Here is a 13,858-nt window from a genome sequence, read left to right as displayed (position 1 = left end):
AGGCGTTCTGGGTTACGGAAAGCATGGCGCAGGAGTGTCTTTTGGGAAGCCACAAATGTGTTGATATACCCAAATTCAAGCGACTTCCAATCTTTAATCACCTTCGCACGCGCCTTCACTTTCTCTTCAACGGCTCTTGCTCACAACAAAAGCAGACTTCAACCTCCTGTGTTCACCCACCTCATCCGACATCGCCATATTCTCACCTGCAGCATCAACATCAACATCAACATCATTATGTCCTTCACAAAATTCTTCAATCCTCCACAGAGAATCCAACCCGAGCCCTCCAAACAGAAAACCAAATTCAATCTCAATTCCGTCCCTCCTTCCTTCGACGAACTCGAAGAAACTCTCCCCCTTTGCACCGAGTGCCACTACAACCACGTCCCACAAGAAGATCTCACCTGGCCAGAAGCCGGCCGCCTCACACTTTACTCTTGCGAACGTTTCTGCGAAGAGTGTCACGAGGATGATTTCAATTCTGCGCAGCAGTTACGGAAGCATATTATCAGGTATCATGGGGAGCAATTGAAACGAGAGGAACGGCCTGGTGGGGTTACGATAAGGAGGAGGAGGGTTTTGAGGAGAAATGGAAAGGGTGTGATGAGAAGTGGAGCGGAGATTGCGAGGGTTGTGAGGGGGGAGGTTTGTCCGGGTAGTGAGCCTGGTGTTGGTGAGGAGGATGAGGGAGAGGAGGGGAGTGGAGAGGGTGAGGAGGAGGAAGAAGAGGATATGCCGGATACCGAGCAGGAGGGACATCGAGGCCAGAAGAGAAAAAGCGAAGAATACAACGAAAGCCCCAAAGGCAGCGACAAAGCAAAGAAGCAAATGCGAGACGCAATCGTCAATTCCGGTCTTCCCAACGTTGTACCAGAAGGGTGGGAAACCGGCGCCTTGGGCATTCCTTACGATCCATCCAATGTGGTCAGAGGTCCAGGATCTGCGAATCTAGTGAAGACTGCGGATTTGCAGAAAATGCCTCCGCCGCCGATACCTGGACCAGGTAGCACGCAGAGAAGAACGAGTATAGGATCAGCAGGAAATTCTTCGACGTTGAAGAGAAAGCCCAAGACGGGAGATTTCAGCATTTTTCATACGATTGGTGCAGACTACGATCACAGACACGAGCCACCACCTGAGTTGAAACGTGGGAGCTTGGGGATTCTGTACGATCCAGCTGAGGTCTCAGACGGTGAGGAGGAGGGGCAGGAGGGAGAAGAGGGCGGAGTGCCGATTGAAGACAGCCCAGTGGAGACCGAAGCCGAACGCAAGGCTCGTGAAATGGATGAATTGGCGGGTAGATTCAACCAAGGTCCTCCGGATGTCGTGCTGGATTCTTTGTTGGATTCGGATGACGAGGAGGAGGAGGAGGAGGAGGAAGTAGAGAGCTCAGAGCCGGATGAGGATGCCGATGATTGATAAAAATTGTCATTGTATACGAGAAGCTAGAATACTTTTAATGGCTAAGTCATGTTTCCTGTCTTTCTTTCATCGATCCTGGGTATCTTGGTATCGTGGGGTTTAATGAGCTCATTAGAATTGTTGTTCAGCACTCTGACGGGACAGATTTGTTTCATACTGGAGAGATGTCTCCCTTTTGTGCTTCGATTGGCGAGTCTCGATTCGTGTTCATATAGGCGGAAAAGTCGACGCCTTCTTCGAGCATTAGTGATCGACGTTCGGTTGGTCGTACGGGACTGAATCTTCTGACATGCTGATCGTCTTGTGGTGGAATGCCCAGTGCGAGGCGCTGTTCTTCTGCTGTTGTTTCATGAATGTCAGTATTTCGAACGTTGGATCTCGGTACGCATTGCGCTCTTGTCAAAGACTTACCTGACGCGGCGTCCAGCGCTGCTTGGCTGAAAATTGGCTGGACCTCCACGATGGCCTCTGCTGGAACCTGGTTGACAGCAAGATATTCATCTTCGTATTGTTCTGGGAGCATATCTGTATTGATGCCCAAGCTATCAACGACTTCTTTAACGCTGAACAGTCTGGTGATTTTGTTGCATTCGATGTGGAGAATATTGACTGTTTTGCCGCCGTTTCGTTCACTCCACTTCAAGGCCCAGTCTTCGGCGTGAGTTTGATCTGTGAATACGCTGATGAAAGGACTTCCTTGTCGAGAATTCCAGTCCAAGTGGTCATTGGTGAGTTGTTTAAGCTTCAGGTCTGTGAAGCCGCGTGATGGATTGGGGAAGATGGATGAGGCTTGGAGGCCGCCGATTGGAGTGACTGTTGTCCACGCGCCTTCATATTGCACGCGGTAGCCTCGAGTGGGCTTGCTGGTGTGTCGCAATCGCATCCATACGGTGAGTTGATCGTATTGGTCGCTAGATGCTCGCTTGTGGCTGCGGGATGAAGCGCCTTGCTGTGGTGAGGGCTGACGGGATGTCGCCTTTGGAGACAAGTCGCGAGCGTCGCGGAGTAGTGCGATCGCCTGTTCGAGCGTGTCGTCTGGGATGCTCTGTCCCTGGGCGAGAGCGGATTGGAGTGCATTTACGGCGCGTTTGACGTTCCTCCTTCTCTGGCTCCGGCTTTCAGAATCTCTCGTGTCAATCTCGGTGCTGGTCATGCTGGGCATTTTGTCGGATGGAAAATCCACTTGTGAATGTGTGGTCAATGAGTGCAGGGCAGAGGCGCAGCGAAGCCTCGTGCACGGAGACAGCAAAGGCTAAATACAATCTGGCAACAACGACGGACGTGGAAGCTGCGACCCAGGATAGAGTTTGAAGGACACTTGACAAGCTAAGGTTCAGGTTCTCATGCAAGCATCCGGGTGCCTGACTCCAACAAGATTGGCCCAGCGACCAGTCACGCAGCTCGTAGGTTTCCTTGCCCTACTTGCCAGAGTCAGTCCGAAAGTGGGAGCACTCCGGTTGTATGCTTCGTGACCGTTTGTGATGTGGGTGAAACCAGAGCCGCGCCCGCTCGTGTCGGATTGCTGTTAGAGATTCCGTGCTTGTGAGTCCTCGGCAGAAAGCTGCACTACAGTCCGTGGAAGAAAGGAGGCGCAGGAAGGGTAGGTCCAGGTAAATGCTCTTCAGTCCTTCGGGAGCCGTGGTGTTGTTTCGTTTGGCTCGTCTACCAGTGAGCCTGCATGAGGTCGGCCGAGGTAGTTCGTCACAATGGTAATGTCTGATGTTCCAAGCGAAGGAGGATGGAGGAAACTTGCAAGTTCTGGAGCAGGGCAGGAAGATGAAGCAAGTAAATGTAGTCGACTTACGGAGCGCAGAGATGCACGCAAGTACCTCCTAGGCCACAGACAACAATAAAGGGACAGCTGATGTTAGTGTCGATGGCGTATCGCCACGGTCTAGCCCAACGCGTGATGGCGGCCGGGCGAAGTCGAGAGGCTCCGCGTCGACTTCGCGTCTTGGAGATTGCTGCCGTTGCCATCACAGCCTTGCAGGATCAGGGGCGTCGCGTCTCGGCCCCGATTTCATCGTTGACTTGCTCTTGCACGGCGGCAAGACACGCCTGACATTGATGGGAAGGAGGTTCGGGACGGAGTTTCCGACATCAGCCAGCCACTGCGTCCGCCACAGCCACTTCCACTGCGAAACAAGCATTTCCATCGCCAGATCGGGCTCTCTGACCTCTCACCTCTCGCACGCGACATCCCGTCTCCCACACCACATCGGCCGTGCTACGACACAGATGCAATGGGATGCACTGGCTTCATTATCTCGTTACGCTACTCATATCTATAGCACAGGGGCCCACCCGTCGGACTCATGATATCACGCACTTTCACTTTATCAAAGTACGGAGAAATACTGAGATCATCATCTAGGCCAATGCCTGTCGCTGGCGGCGCTGCGCACTGTCAGCCATGTCTGCACACTTCCTCACAAATGGACGCGCCGACTCACCTTGACTCCGTTTCCGCAAATCTGCATACGACTCTGCTTTGCCCAGTGCGAGCGTTCGATTATCCAGGTCTATGCTCTGCCAAAGGATCCAAATGAAGTCTAGAGCTGCGTGATGGCACGGGAACCATGGGTCGCTTGCAGCAGACGGCACATCCGCATTCGTCCCGCCCATGAATACATGAGGGAGCTGGTGGACGCCAACCGGCCAGGATTCCAGATACACGCCGAAACCATCGATATCTGCTTTGGCTTCAGAAAGAGACTCGTCTAGACCTCACGACACAACTCACCTTTGAAGTTGTTGATTGTGAATGTGACGTTGTCGTACGTCAGGTTTCCGAGGTACTTCTCGTTAAAGTTGCGTTCGAGGCATCTATCATTGAGGCCAAGTCCGTCATCTTGTGGGTTCGGTGTACATGCATCGTTCCCTGCTGCTGGCCCAAGATGCACTCTCCAATCTTTCAGCGGCCCTTCTGTGATACAGTAGCAGCCTTTGTCAGGAGTATCTTTCTTTCCATTCCCACTGAGTGAAGTATCTGACCCATCAAATATAGGATAGCTATCAATCGGCTGGCCATAGAAGCGAGACCAGAGCCAGTATGGTTGTCCTAGAAGACCGTCATCAGCATGCAATCCTCCTTAGGATCTTGCGAAGGACATACCTCCTGTGTATCCGCATTCATCTCGAAGTGCCTTCTCCAATTCGTGAAGATACAGTCTGTGATATGCCAGCAGTTTCGGAGATCTGTGCACGTCGTCCGACGCCAGGATGTGCGCTACTACGAAATCATCCCATCGGGTTTTGGCACCAGGCGCAGCATCCTTGGGCGTTCTGGAGGGCTTATCATGCAGACACTTGCATGCGTCAATATATTCACGTCGCTCATCGGGAGTCAAGTCGCTCCTAAGCGCTTAATCAGCATTTTCCGTGGCGCCGCCTCGCTCATCGACCAACGCACCACTCCTTTCGCACGATGATATTCTCTTCCGTACAGCCCTCGCCCAGAACATCCGACACCATCGAGAGATACCGCCCATGCAAGTCTTGCAACAACGCCTGGGCATTGTCGACCGGACCAGCCAGAATTTCATGGTCGAGCTTATCCTCTTGGTCATTCGCCGGTGTGAACGAGAGTCCTGCTGCATTATGTGCTGGATTCGGCGCTGCGTCTCCTCGAACGGCAAACCAAGAACAACTCCATATTACAAAGTATACCAAATTACGAGTCGTAGCCATGCTCACGCAAAGCGAACGTCGGGCTGATGGCAATGGCCGTATCCTGACCAGAAAGGTTAATGAACAGAAGCACTTAAGGAGATGAAAGTAACGATGGACCAGACAATACGGGAGGCTGACCTCGGAGAAAAGCAAGAGAGGTCTGTGGGCACTGGGCCAGTCATGTATTATTGATCATTCTAACCTTGTGCCTGTCCTTCTCGTGTCTACCCCGGATTGAGCATCATCCTTGGTTGTGAAAAGCTCTGTCTTTGCAGCTAAGTTAAGCAACTCAACCTTGTTGAAAGGAGTGTTGGGGCAATCCTTGAAGAAACAAGTCCTTGTGCCTGATCCTCTCTCACTGCATGCAAGGCGTAAAAGTTACATGGATTCCATTGGATCGGAGAAATACACGACAGCTTGCGAGCGACAGACGATAGCTCATCAGAGCTGCTGTCATCATATTGTGAATGGTCTCGAACGAGGAGCTCGTGCTGTGCTGTGCTGTGTCACAGGTACGGCATGGAAGTTCATGTAAGTCGAGACAGCTTTGCGATTTGCTTCCGCAAATTCTTGTTTTCTCCAGTGACAGGTAGGGACTACCCTGTTAAATTGAATGGAATACAACAGAACAGACCCGACACCGACACCGATAGAACTTCCTGTGTACCAACCGACTTTAGCAGCAAATACCACTGCAACCGTAACATCTATTCCCCAATTGCGAAAATTTAAATGACTGAATGTTTGCTGCTTCAGGACTTGTCTTGCGCGTGGGCTTCGACTGAGACCGCCCACCGACAGACAGACAGGAAGCAAGTTGTTCCATCTCATCTAGGAAGAAGTATCTCTCAAACGAGCAGTAATGAACTGCGTTCCGAGGTTCTGGGTCGGTGCATCGCTGCCGTATCGCAAGTGTGCAGCGTTGATTCCATAGCCTACAGCGGTGCGTTCACATCAAGTCAGCAGTGTGCTGTGAAAAGGCTTTTTGGAGTGTGCTAGGATTTGGGTCATGTTCTGCTTACCGTTCGTAGTATCGCATACGCCATCACCCTGGGAGACACGTCAGCACTGTGAACACAGAACACCTGAAAAAGAAAAGAGTAAAAATGGTTGGGGTCTTCCGAGTGGGAACTTACACGAATACAAACATCCAAAGTCTTGGAAATCCAGTTTTGTGGGATACCTTGGGAGAAAGCGCCAGAGAGACCGTTGACATTGCGGGTTGTGGTTCCGCCGTTGTTGTCGACGTTGCAGGCGAGACCGCTTTTGTGGTCGGGGTTGCCGATGAGGAAGACGCCTTTTACGGCGGTGAAGGCTGCGCCGGTGAGTTGGGGGAGGGCGTCGACTGTTGCGGCGGCACCTGGTTTTGAGGGGGAATGGGTTAGTTTGTGGCTCATATCTGATTTCGATTCTGCTGAGACGATGATGGGGACCTACCTTGAGAGTATCCCTCCAAGATGAAGCATTCGTTGGCGTTGGTCCTCAAGGTGGACGTGATTTTGTTGACGATCTGGAATTTTCCACGTCAGTTTTGCTACGTTGTACAACATATCTCATCATGTTGTAGCTTACGTCGCGGGTACCAGCAGCGGAGTTTTGGCTGAAACCTGCAGAATAGACGGTGTTGTAGATTTTGCCACCGGAGACTGCACGTTGGACGTTGGAGTTCATTGTACGAAAGCCTGTGCTTGGGCCTTGAGCTTCTCCGGTGCCGCGGGTGTTGATGATGGCTATTGTACATGTCAGATGTCATGCTATTGGATTTTTGCAACATCGTTGGAGCATACTGTAACTGCTGCAAGAAGCCTGTCTCTCGATGACTGCTGCGCTAGCAGAGCAGACCAGAGCAAGCAAGGTGCCGAAGTTGAGTGCAACCATTTTGATTGGTGGGATAGAATGTCCGTGTGGTTTGCAGTGAAGCTGTAGCGATTGAATGGTAGTCTGTGTCTGCCATCAAAAAATCCGCCATCGTCTTCACCTCTCATATGTAAACTCGAGTCACATCTCCAAACAGCCCCCAGCTACTCCGAGATCTGATCGACCACACACAACTTCCTAGTCTGAAGCCAGCAATCTACTAAAGAAAGCAGCTCTGCGCACATAGCGAGGTCTCATTCGTCGGCTCGCGCTCGAGCACTCGCCTTTGCTTCATCATGTTGCACAGGATGTGAAGTCCATCTTCCTAAGCGAGGATAAGGCGATTGGAACGCTACCCGGAAACGTGACCGATATGGCAAAGTCGGTGAGGTCTCCGATGGGTAGGATTGCATCGCAGTGGGACCGATGTCTCAAGATGGGAATGCTTGAAGAAAAGACAGCTCCACCAAGCCCGATGTGGTGGTGTCGTAGTTGGGCTTCATTGCAAGTGCCTTCTTTGTGGTTTTGCAAATTTTGGGACCTAGGCTGTGATAGGAAATCGCATCTGAGGCTGCTACTGCCCGCGTATGAGATTGACACTTTGGCGTCGAAGTCAGCTTATGGCCATCATGGTCCGTAGATTAACCGATGAGGACCGAGGCTGTGTCAGACTGCTCGATCAGTGGAGGAGGGTGCAATTTTGCGAGGGCGATGTCTATTGGCTCGTAGCATGATTTTGTCGTGCAACCATGCCAAGCCAGGTGTTGAACGGCCTCCCCAGAACGGTCGCATAACCCATCGCTCCAAGATCACACGTCTGATCGTGCTAAGACATTCAGAACGACGACCATGCAAGGCAGGCACTGCAAGTGGGAAGCCTCGAGCAGTGACCAGATTTCTGGTCGTCGAGTGCATTGCTCGAGATTGACCATGTGGGAAAGCAGCAGAGTCTCCGGCGAGGCGTATCAAAGATGCCACAGCTGTCGATATCGCCTAGTTCAATCGTTCGAGGAGCACTTAGTCCCACTGAGGGTCATTGTGAATGCGGACCAGCTCCCTGTCCGTACTTGTCCGGTTTATTCAGATGCTTCCCGACATGTGCAAATCGCAGAAGATTCGGACGTGCTGTATCTCGCCCGTTTTGCGGGTATGGATGCCAAACGCTTTGCTGGTTCTGCGACTGCAGACCTGAAACTTCCTGTCATCGTTCTTTCATAACGTCACGAGCATCGTGGTCAACGGGCGAGTTGTCGAACTCTCGACCTTTCTCCGCATCCGTGCCAAAATTTCCTACGCCGCGATCGGTAAAGACGTCGTTACCGCCTCGCCCCAATTCTCCCACCTCCAAGGCCCCCATAGCTTCTGCTCGTGACACCTCAATATCATCCGCAGCTGGTTGAGTGCTGCCTGAATCTGTTGTCGCACTGGCCCCGACGCAGATCATGTTACTGTTCAGAGCGCTGACATCGTCGGACGCTGTGCGTTGATGACTCTTGACCCAGCGACGTCGTAGGAGACCCGCCATAGGAGGCATATTGGCGCAGATGGTGGAAACGTGGACCTCGACCTCGGACCACATTCCGAACCAACCAAAGTCCCAAGACACATTGGTGGAGTTTCGCAGAGGGAAGATGTACACCAAGCGGACAATAGAGATCGCTGTGGCGGCGAAGCCAGTCATGAAGATGGCGGAGATCCTGTCGACTGGTCAGCAACTAGATGCTGAAGCATTCTTGGTGCACTGTACGTACCAAATCTTCCACTGACGTGATATACCACGGACCCGGCTGAGCAGGCCGAGAGGAAGAAGCAACACTACGAAGTCGAGCCAGATATTACACGCCGCAATGGCAAAGACAGTGATCTGGAAGTTGATGCCGAGTAGCTTCTGTCGTGGAATGGCAGTATCTCCTTCATAATAGTAGAGAGGCCAAAGGGTTGCCAGAGCTCCAATCGTGAAACCCAACAGTCCGGCCATACATAGAAAGATTGTCACCCAGCACACATGTCGGAAGGTCTTGTTGTCTGCTACACTGTACATGGTATCTCAGCTTAGATTCCAGGGAATTCTTGAAGTCATTGGTCGGCTTACACGCGTAGATACAGCAGTACCAAGGATACTTTGGCGCCAAATGTCCCGATGAAATAGGACGGCGCGCTGGAGAAGACCCAAAGCGTGGCGACTTCTCGAAGATCCTTATTCACGGCCCAGCTGTCCCATGCTGCATCGTCGTCGCTTTTGAGGACCAGGATAACGATCATCTGTATGGAAGAGGCCCATATGAAGAGAATTACCTGTGGATTCGCACCTTGGTCAGTTGTGCAAAGTATATGTGGCTTGATGAGTTTACCCAGTCATCCCACCAGAAACCCGGACCACCCATACGCTGCGAGCGACTGAGGAGTCGTCCGATCATGGTGATTGTTGCGGCGACGAAGAGAAGAGAGGTCACCAGATCTTGCATAAGTCCGCGATTTCGAGGCTGGATGTTGCACGTCTCTGCGCGGAATCGTTGCCATTGCATCAAGTCTGCCAGAGTCGGACATGACTTTTGTACGCATAAGTTGATGCTTGTGAAGACCTCGCTGCCGTAGCCTTGGCAATAACAGTCGGCTGCGAGCGTGCATGAAAGTTGTGTGAGTTCATCTTGCTGGCACGTACGTGCACACCCGGGAAGCTCGTTGAGCGAGGTCTCGTTCACCTGCCTCGCGGGGTTGTCGAAACGGAGAGATGCTTTGACATAGCTGCAGTAGGTGAGGAGGGTCCACAGCAAGATTGCTCTCATCGTTCACGCGCCATATGGTTGCAGCGGCGAAGGTGGAGCGTAGGAGAGCTAAATAGATTAAATATCCGGGAGTTGGGCATACTGCCTCTTTACATGCCTGAAGATCTGACCAATACACTGACTCGATGGCCTGTCACATACCTTTGTGGACATCGGCATTGAAATCAGAGTTTCCCGGCCGGAGGATTTCCGACGTGTCTAGCCTCTGCCGCTGTCAGTGGTAGTCGTACGCAAGTAATAGGTTGCGTACGTTTGCCGATGGCTGCAGCAGACTAGACTAGTGGCTGGTTGTTGTAACGTTCTTCATTGTACAGCGGACTGGCACATCGGGCACCTCGCGACAATACACGTCCCGTCAAGGTCTTCTCATCTTCCTCGCTGCCAGATTTCCACGCGGCTGAAAGTGTTGCTCCGCTTGCTGTGTCTCAAAGACCAGGTAGATGCACTGCCTTGAGTGCTCGGGAATACGAGCGATGTTCATGCCGGCGCAAATAAGCATCGTCGGAAGACGCAGTCTCGACAGTGGCAAGTGCGATCGTGTCTGTATAGCGTCTAGCGGCTGTTCGGTGTCGACTCCTAAATGCTGTGTTGATACGCGGGGCTGAACAGGACAGCGTCCTATAGGTCACAGGTAGTGGTGTTTGACTCGTGACCTCGAACCGGCACAGCGGCTTCCTTGGGCAGGCGCTTGTGACCTTGTGTTGCTTTACGTCGCGAAATGATGCCTTGACCAACACGATCGGATCGCCTTTCGGCTTGCCGATGTTGCAGATGAGGAGAAGACCGATACGTAGACTGACATCGGCTCTGCTGTTGCTTCTTGTTCTTGATCTTGTTGCTCGATCTCCCGTGCCGATCCGGTGCCGCCGATGATTGAAAAACAAGCACAAGAGCAACAAGAGGTCATGAAGACAACCATCGCCATTCAAGGCTTCCGACCCCGCAACTATCAGATGCTGACCAACACCTTACACGAAACGTCTCCCCTCACGCAGCTATTTCAATCAACAACGAATGACCAATTCGCAACCATCAGCTTCCATCATTCAGCGACATCCCTCTCAACGACGACATAGCCAGCAACTTCCACACCCCATTTTCCTTCGTCCCATACCTCGCAAACTCCATAACATTCGTATGCTCGACCTTCACAGACCCTATTCCGCTCATGTGCAATTTGGCAAACACGAATGCTCTTCCAGCATTCTCATCTGCATGCGCATTCAACTCTCCGCATTCCAACACCCAGGCCGCCTTCTCGGCGTGCATCTGTTTGTGCCACTCGAGACAATTCGCTAGATTCGTGAGGTCGTAGCCTCGGTCGTGGGCTGGAAGTATATCACCCTCGAATATGAAGTTGGGTGAACAGTGAGTCCAAGGATAGCTTGTGATTTCGAAGTTGCCAGTGTTCGCGGCGTGTGCGATGTCTAGTGATAGCTTCTCGAGGTATATTTCCACTGAGGACTTCGGTGATGGTACCGCGCTTTCTGTTGATTCCCGGACTGGTGGCGTTCGAGGACGGGATTCACTCGGTTCTGGCTTGATCGGTGGGCTTCGCTTGCGTAGTTCTTGGATTTCGGACTTCACCGCTGGCTCGAGTATGTTGGCTGTCATGGCAAGTTCACTATCTCAATGCCAATGTTGTTGACCGCAAAGCGACGCTCCATATGCACCCTCTAGTTGACAATCGGCAGAGTCTGGTTGGACTTACGGTTCAGGCGATCCAGTACGGAACGACCATCATATACGCTTGTAAGAGCCATAGTTTCGGGCTATATGATGCCTCCTACGTTGATGTAACCGTCCGTATACCTATGTCGGGGCAAACTTCCGTGTCAGATGCCAAACAAGAACGCTGTCAAGGTTTCTTATTCGTGTAAGAGAAGCACTGCGCGCCGTGCGATCTGTTGAAACAGGGTAAATGACGGTAGTCTACCCCGTGCCGAGTCAGCTCTGCTCGTCTCTGGGTAAACTAGATATAGTTTCCGGCTGAGATGAAGTCTAACACCAACTATCCCTCACAAATGTTAGACAGTCAAGTGCCGGAGACTCAAGCTAGTAAACGGAGCTAGAGTAAGTGCTGAGATTGTTGGCATCTTCCGGAAAGATCGGAAAAATGAGGGCCGCGATGATATCGCGTTTTGACTGCCAACAATAGTTGCATGAGTGCTTCTTGATCGCGTAACATAGGTATCTCGTAAACAAAAAGGAACTGTCAAACAGCGGCCAGTCAGTCCTGCAACTTGTCTCCTGTATGACAAGATTGTCGCTTCCCAAGACAACGCCAAACACTCCGTTCCTCTTGCAACATCCTTGTCTTGCGCTTGGGTATAATAGGCAAACGCAACTAGTCATCCTCGGCGACGATCTTCTTGGTCATGCTCTCAACAACCTTGCCATAGAATCGCTGAGCATGGTTGCGGGGGAAGCATATCTCCTCGGTAAGATAATCCGGTAGCAGCTCCAGTAGTTCTCGATCACGGCTCTCATCGAGAACTGGCTCGTAGGCGAATTCCGCCTCTTCGTGACTGAGGCCGGAAGGAGTCTTCGGGTTCGGAGTCGTGGCATCGTTGCTGACCGACAGGTGAAATTGTAGAGCTGGACTCTGTTAGTATTGCGAGCATCTGAACATTGAAAACACGACTTACTCCCATTTCTGCCAGTCTGAATGCAGTTATAGACGTCTTCTCCTTCATGCCGCCTCACACCACTGATGATCAACCCCGTCAGATCCGCATAAAGGTTTTCTTTCATCTTGGCCTCTTTTTGCGATTCGGACTGGTTGATCGAGATGTTGCTATTCTTCTTCGCCGCCGCTTCGAGCATCTTTGTTTCCTGCGCAGTATTCGATATTTGTTGTCGTGCTGCGTTCAGCTTCGCTTCCAAAGATTTGACTTCGTTCTCCGCAAGCTTCACCTTGTCCTTCAGCTCATCACGTTCGGCCTCCGTCTTTCGATTCGCAGCTTGTAACGAGGCAACTTCTTTTTGCAGACTCGTGGTTTCCGATGACCCGGTAGAAGACGATTTCTTTGCTTCAGCGAGCTCCTTCTTGAGCGCTGATATGACATCCTGTGCATCCCTGGCCTTTTGGTCACTTGTTCTCTTCAGTCTTTCGAAGTTGCTTTCTGCGCTCGTCTTTCCGATCTCCTCCAAACTTTCGTATTTCAATTGCAGACTGTCGTATTTCTTGGTCATCTCATTGAGCTGTCTGCGAAGCTCTGGATCACCGCCTCGTCGTTCTGGAGCCGACGCACTTCCTGATCGTGAGCGCACAGGCTGGTATGTCGGTTGTGCTGAAGCTGCGCGCCCACTCGGTCGTACTTGCAGCAGTTCTCCGCGCGCGCTGGGTCGTGGCAGCAGAGGCTGTACGGGCACTGATGGCGCACGCTGCGCGTAAATACGCGTTGGTGGAGGCGTTGGCTCTTTGTCAATGTCCATATTCTCAGGATCAACCTCGATCGATTGCTCCACATCTTCCACGAACTCTGGCTCAGGTTGAGTCTCTGGAATGGTCATCATCTGGTCTGGCGAAGGCGCACGCTTTGCGCCGCGCCCTCGCTTCGTAGCCGTCGCATTATTCGCTGGTTTCTTGACTGCGTCTGTTGTAGTCTCGCTTTTGGCATTCTTTCGCGTTGCTGTTGTCTTTGCGCGCTTTGCCGCAGGCTTTGGCGCTGCTTCCTCGGCATCGAACTCGTCCACTTCTTCTGTTTCGTTGCCATCTTGGAGGTTGGTGCGGTCCTTTAAGACTTCCCGAGGTTGCCGCGCCGCTGCTTTGCGCTTTGTGGCCGTCGCTTTGGTCCCGCTGAGCCGTCGTGCTGCTGCTTTTGCTTTCGGCATTTTGGTGTTGGTCGCACGTTTGGTCGCGGTTGTCGCAAGAAGGTCGTCTTCGCTCTCATCCGCGCCTGTCGCAGCTCGGGCCTTTGACCGGGGTGGCATGGCAATTCACTTTCAAGATGCCGAAGAACCAGATGTATGCGCCCGTGTGCGAGAGTCAATGCTGGTGCTGGTCGAATCGTGTGCACGCGCAAGATGTGCGCCCGCGACACGCGATCGTCAACATCACGATAAACAAATCCGGCTGCTCCTTCCCGATGCGGAAAAGCCTCGGCTCGACGTGC

The 13,858-nt window shown here is 52.2% G+C and overlaps 6 protein-coding genes across 7 annotated transcripts; 1 reads left to right on the top strand and 5 right to left on the bottom strand.

Annotated features, from left to right (window-relative positions):
* Positions 1-237: 237 nt before the first annotated feature.
* On the top strand, positions 238-1,422 carry CKM354_000644500 (uncharacterized protein; the record flags this gene model as incomplete). Its single annotated transcript, XM_044801763.1, has 1 exon — positions 238-1,422. The coding sequence occupies one exon, from the start codon at positions 238-240 to the stop codon at positions 1,420-1,422; it is 1,185 nt and encodes a 394-aa protein (XP_044657698.1).
* A 154-nt stretch (positions 1,423-1,576) lies between these two features.
* Positions 1,577-5,115, bottom strand: CKM354_000644400 (uncharacterized protein; the record flags this gene model as incomplete). 2 transcript variants are annotated; one of them, XM_044801761.1, is made up of 8 exons in its annotated part: positions 1,577-1,764; positions 1,837-2,607; positions 2,798-2,843; positions 3,755-3,822; positions 3,879-4,127; positions 4,169-4,486; positions 4,541-4,782; positions 4,838-5,115. In XM_044801761.1, 8 exons carry the CDS (start codon positions 5,113-5,115, stop codon positions 1,577-1,579), a joined length of 2,160 nt encoding a protein of 719 aa, XP_044657696.1. The 2 variants fall into 2 exon arrangements, with proteins under 2 accessions (XP_044657696.1, XP_044657697.1); XM_044801762.1 differs by lacking the exons at positions 1,577-1,764; positions 1,837-2,607; positions 2,798-2,843 and having other exon boundaries at positions 3,701-3,822; positions 3,879-4,118.
* An 813-nt stretch (positions 5,116-5,928) lies between these two features.
* On the bottom strand, positions 5,929-6,975 carry CKM354_000644300 (uncharacterized protein; the record flags this gene model as incomplete). Its single annotated transcript, XM_044801760.1, has 6 exons — positions 5,929-6,032; positions 6,120-6,147; positions 6,234-6,457; positions 6,535-6,607; positions 6,670-6,827; positions 6,885-6,975. The coding sequence occupies 6 exons, from the start codon at positions 6,973-6,975 to the stop codon at positions 5,929-5,931; spliced, it is 678 nt and encodes a 225-aa protein (XP_044657695.1).
* A 1,180-nt stretch (positions 6,976-8,155) lies between these two features.
* Positions 8,156-9,371, bottom strand: CKM354_000644200 (uncharacterized protein; the record flags this gene model as incomplete). The annotated part of the gene is made up of 4 exons (XM_044801759.1): positions 8,156-8,651; positions 8,706-8,987; positions 9,047-9,249; positions 9,306-9,371. 4 exons carry the CDS (start codon positions 9,369-9,371, stop codon positions 8,156-8,158), a joined length of 1,047 nt encoding a protein of 348 aa, XP_044657694.1.
* Positions 9,372-10,772: 1,401 nt separating this feature from the next.
* Positions 10,773-11,354, bottom strand: CKM354_000644100 (uncharacterized protein; the record flags this gene model as incomplete). The annotated part of the gene is made up of 1 exon (XM_044801758.1): positions 10,773-11,354. One exon carries the CDS (start codon positions 11,352-11,354, stop codon positions 10,773-10,775), a length of 582 nt encoding a protein of 193 aa, XP_044657693.1.
* A 733-nt stretch (positions 11,355-12,087) lies between these two features.
* On the bottom strand, positions 12,088-13,676 carry CKM354_000644000 (uncharacterized protein; the record flags this gene model as incomplete). The annotated part of the gene is made up of 2 exons (XM_044801757.1): positions 12,088-12,338; positions 12,389-13,676. 2 exons carry the CDS (start codon positions 13,674-13,676, stop codon positions 12,088-12,090), a joined length of 1,539 nt encoding a protein of 512 aa, XP_044657692.1.
* Between the last annotated feature and the right edge of the window lie 182 nt (positions 13,677-13,858).

The sequence above is a fragment of the Cercospora kikuchii genome, assembly GCF_019650295.1.
Source record: "Cercospora kikuchii DNA, contig_00004, whole genome shotgun sequence".
Taxonomy (NCBI): Eukaryota; Fungi; Ascomycota; class Dothideomycetes; order Mycosphaerellales; family Mycosphaerellaceae; genus Cercospora; species Cercospora kikuchii.
Note: the sequence above shows the minus strand (reverse complement) of the source record. Positions and strands in the feature narration are given on the sequence as shown.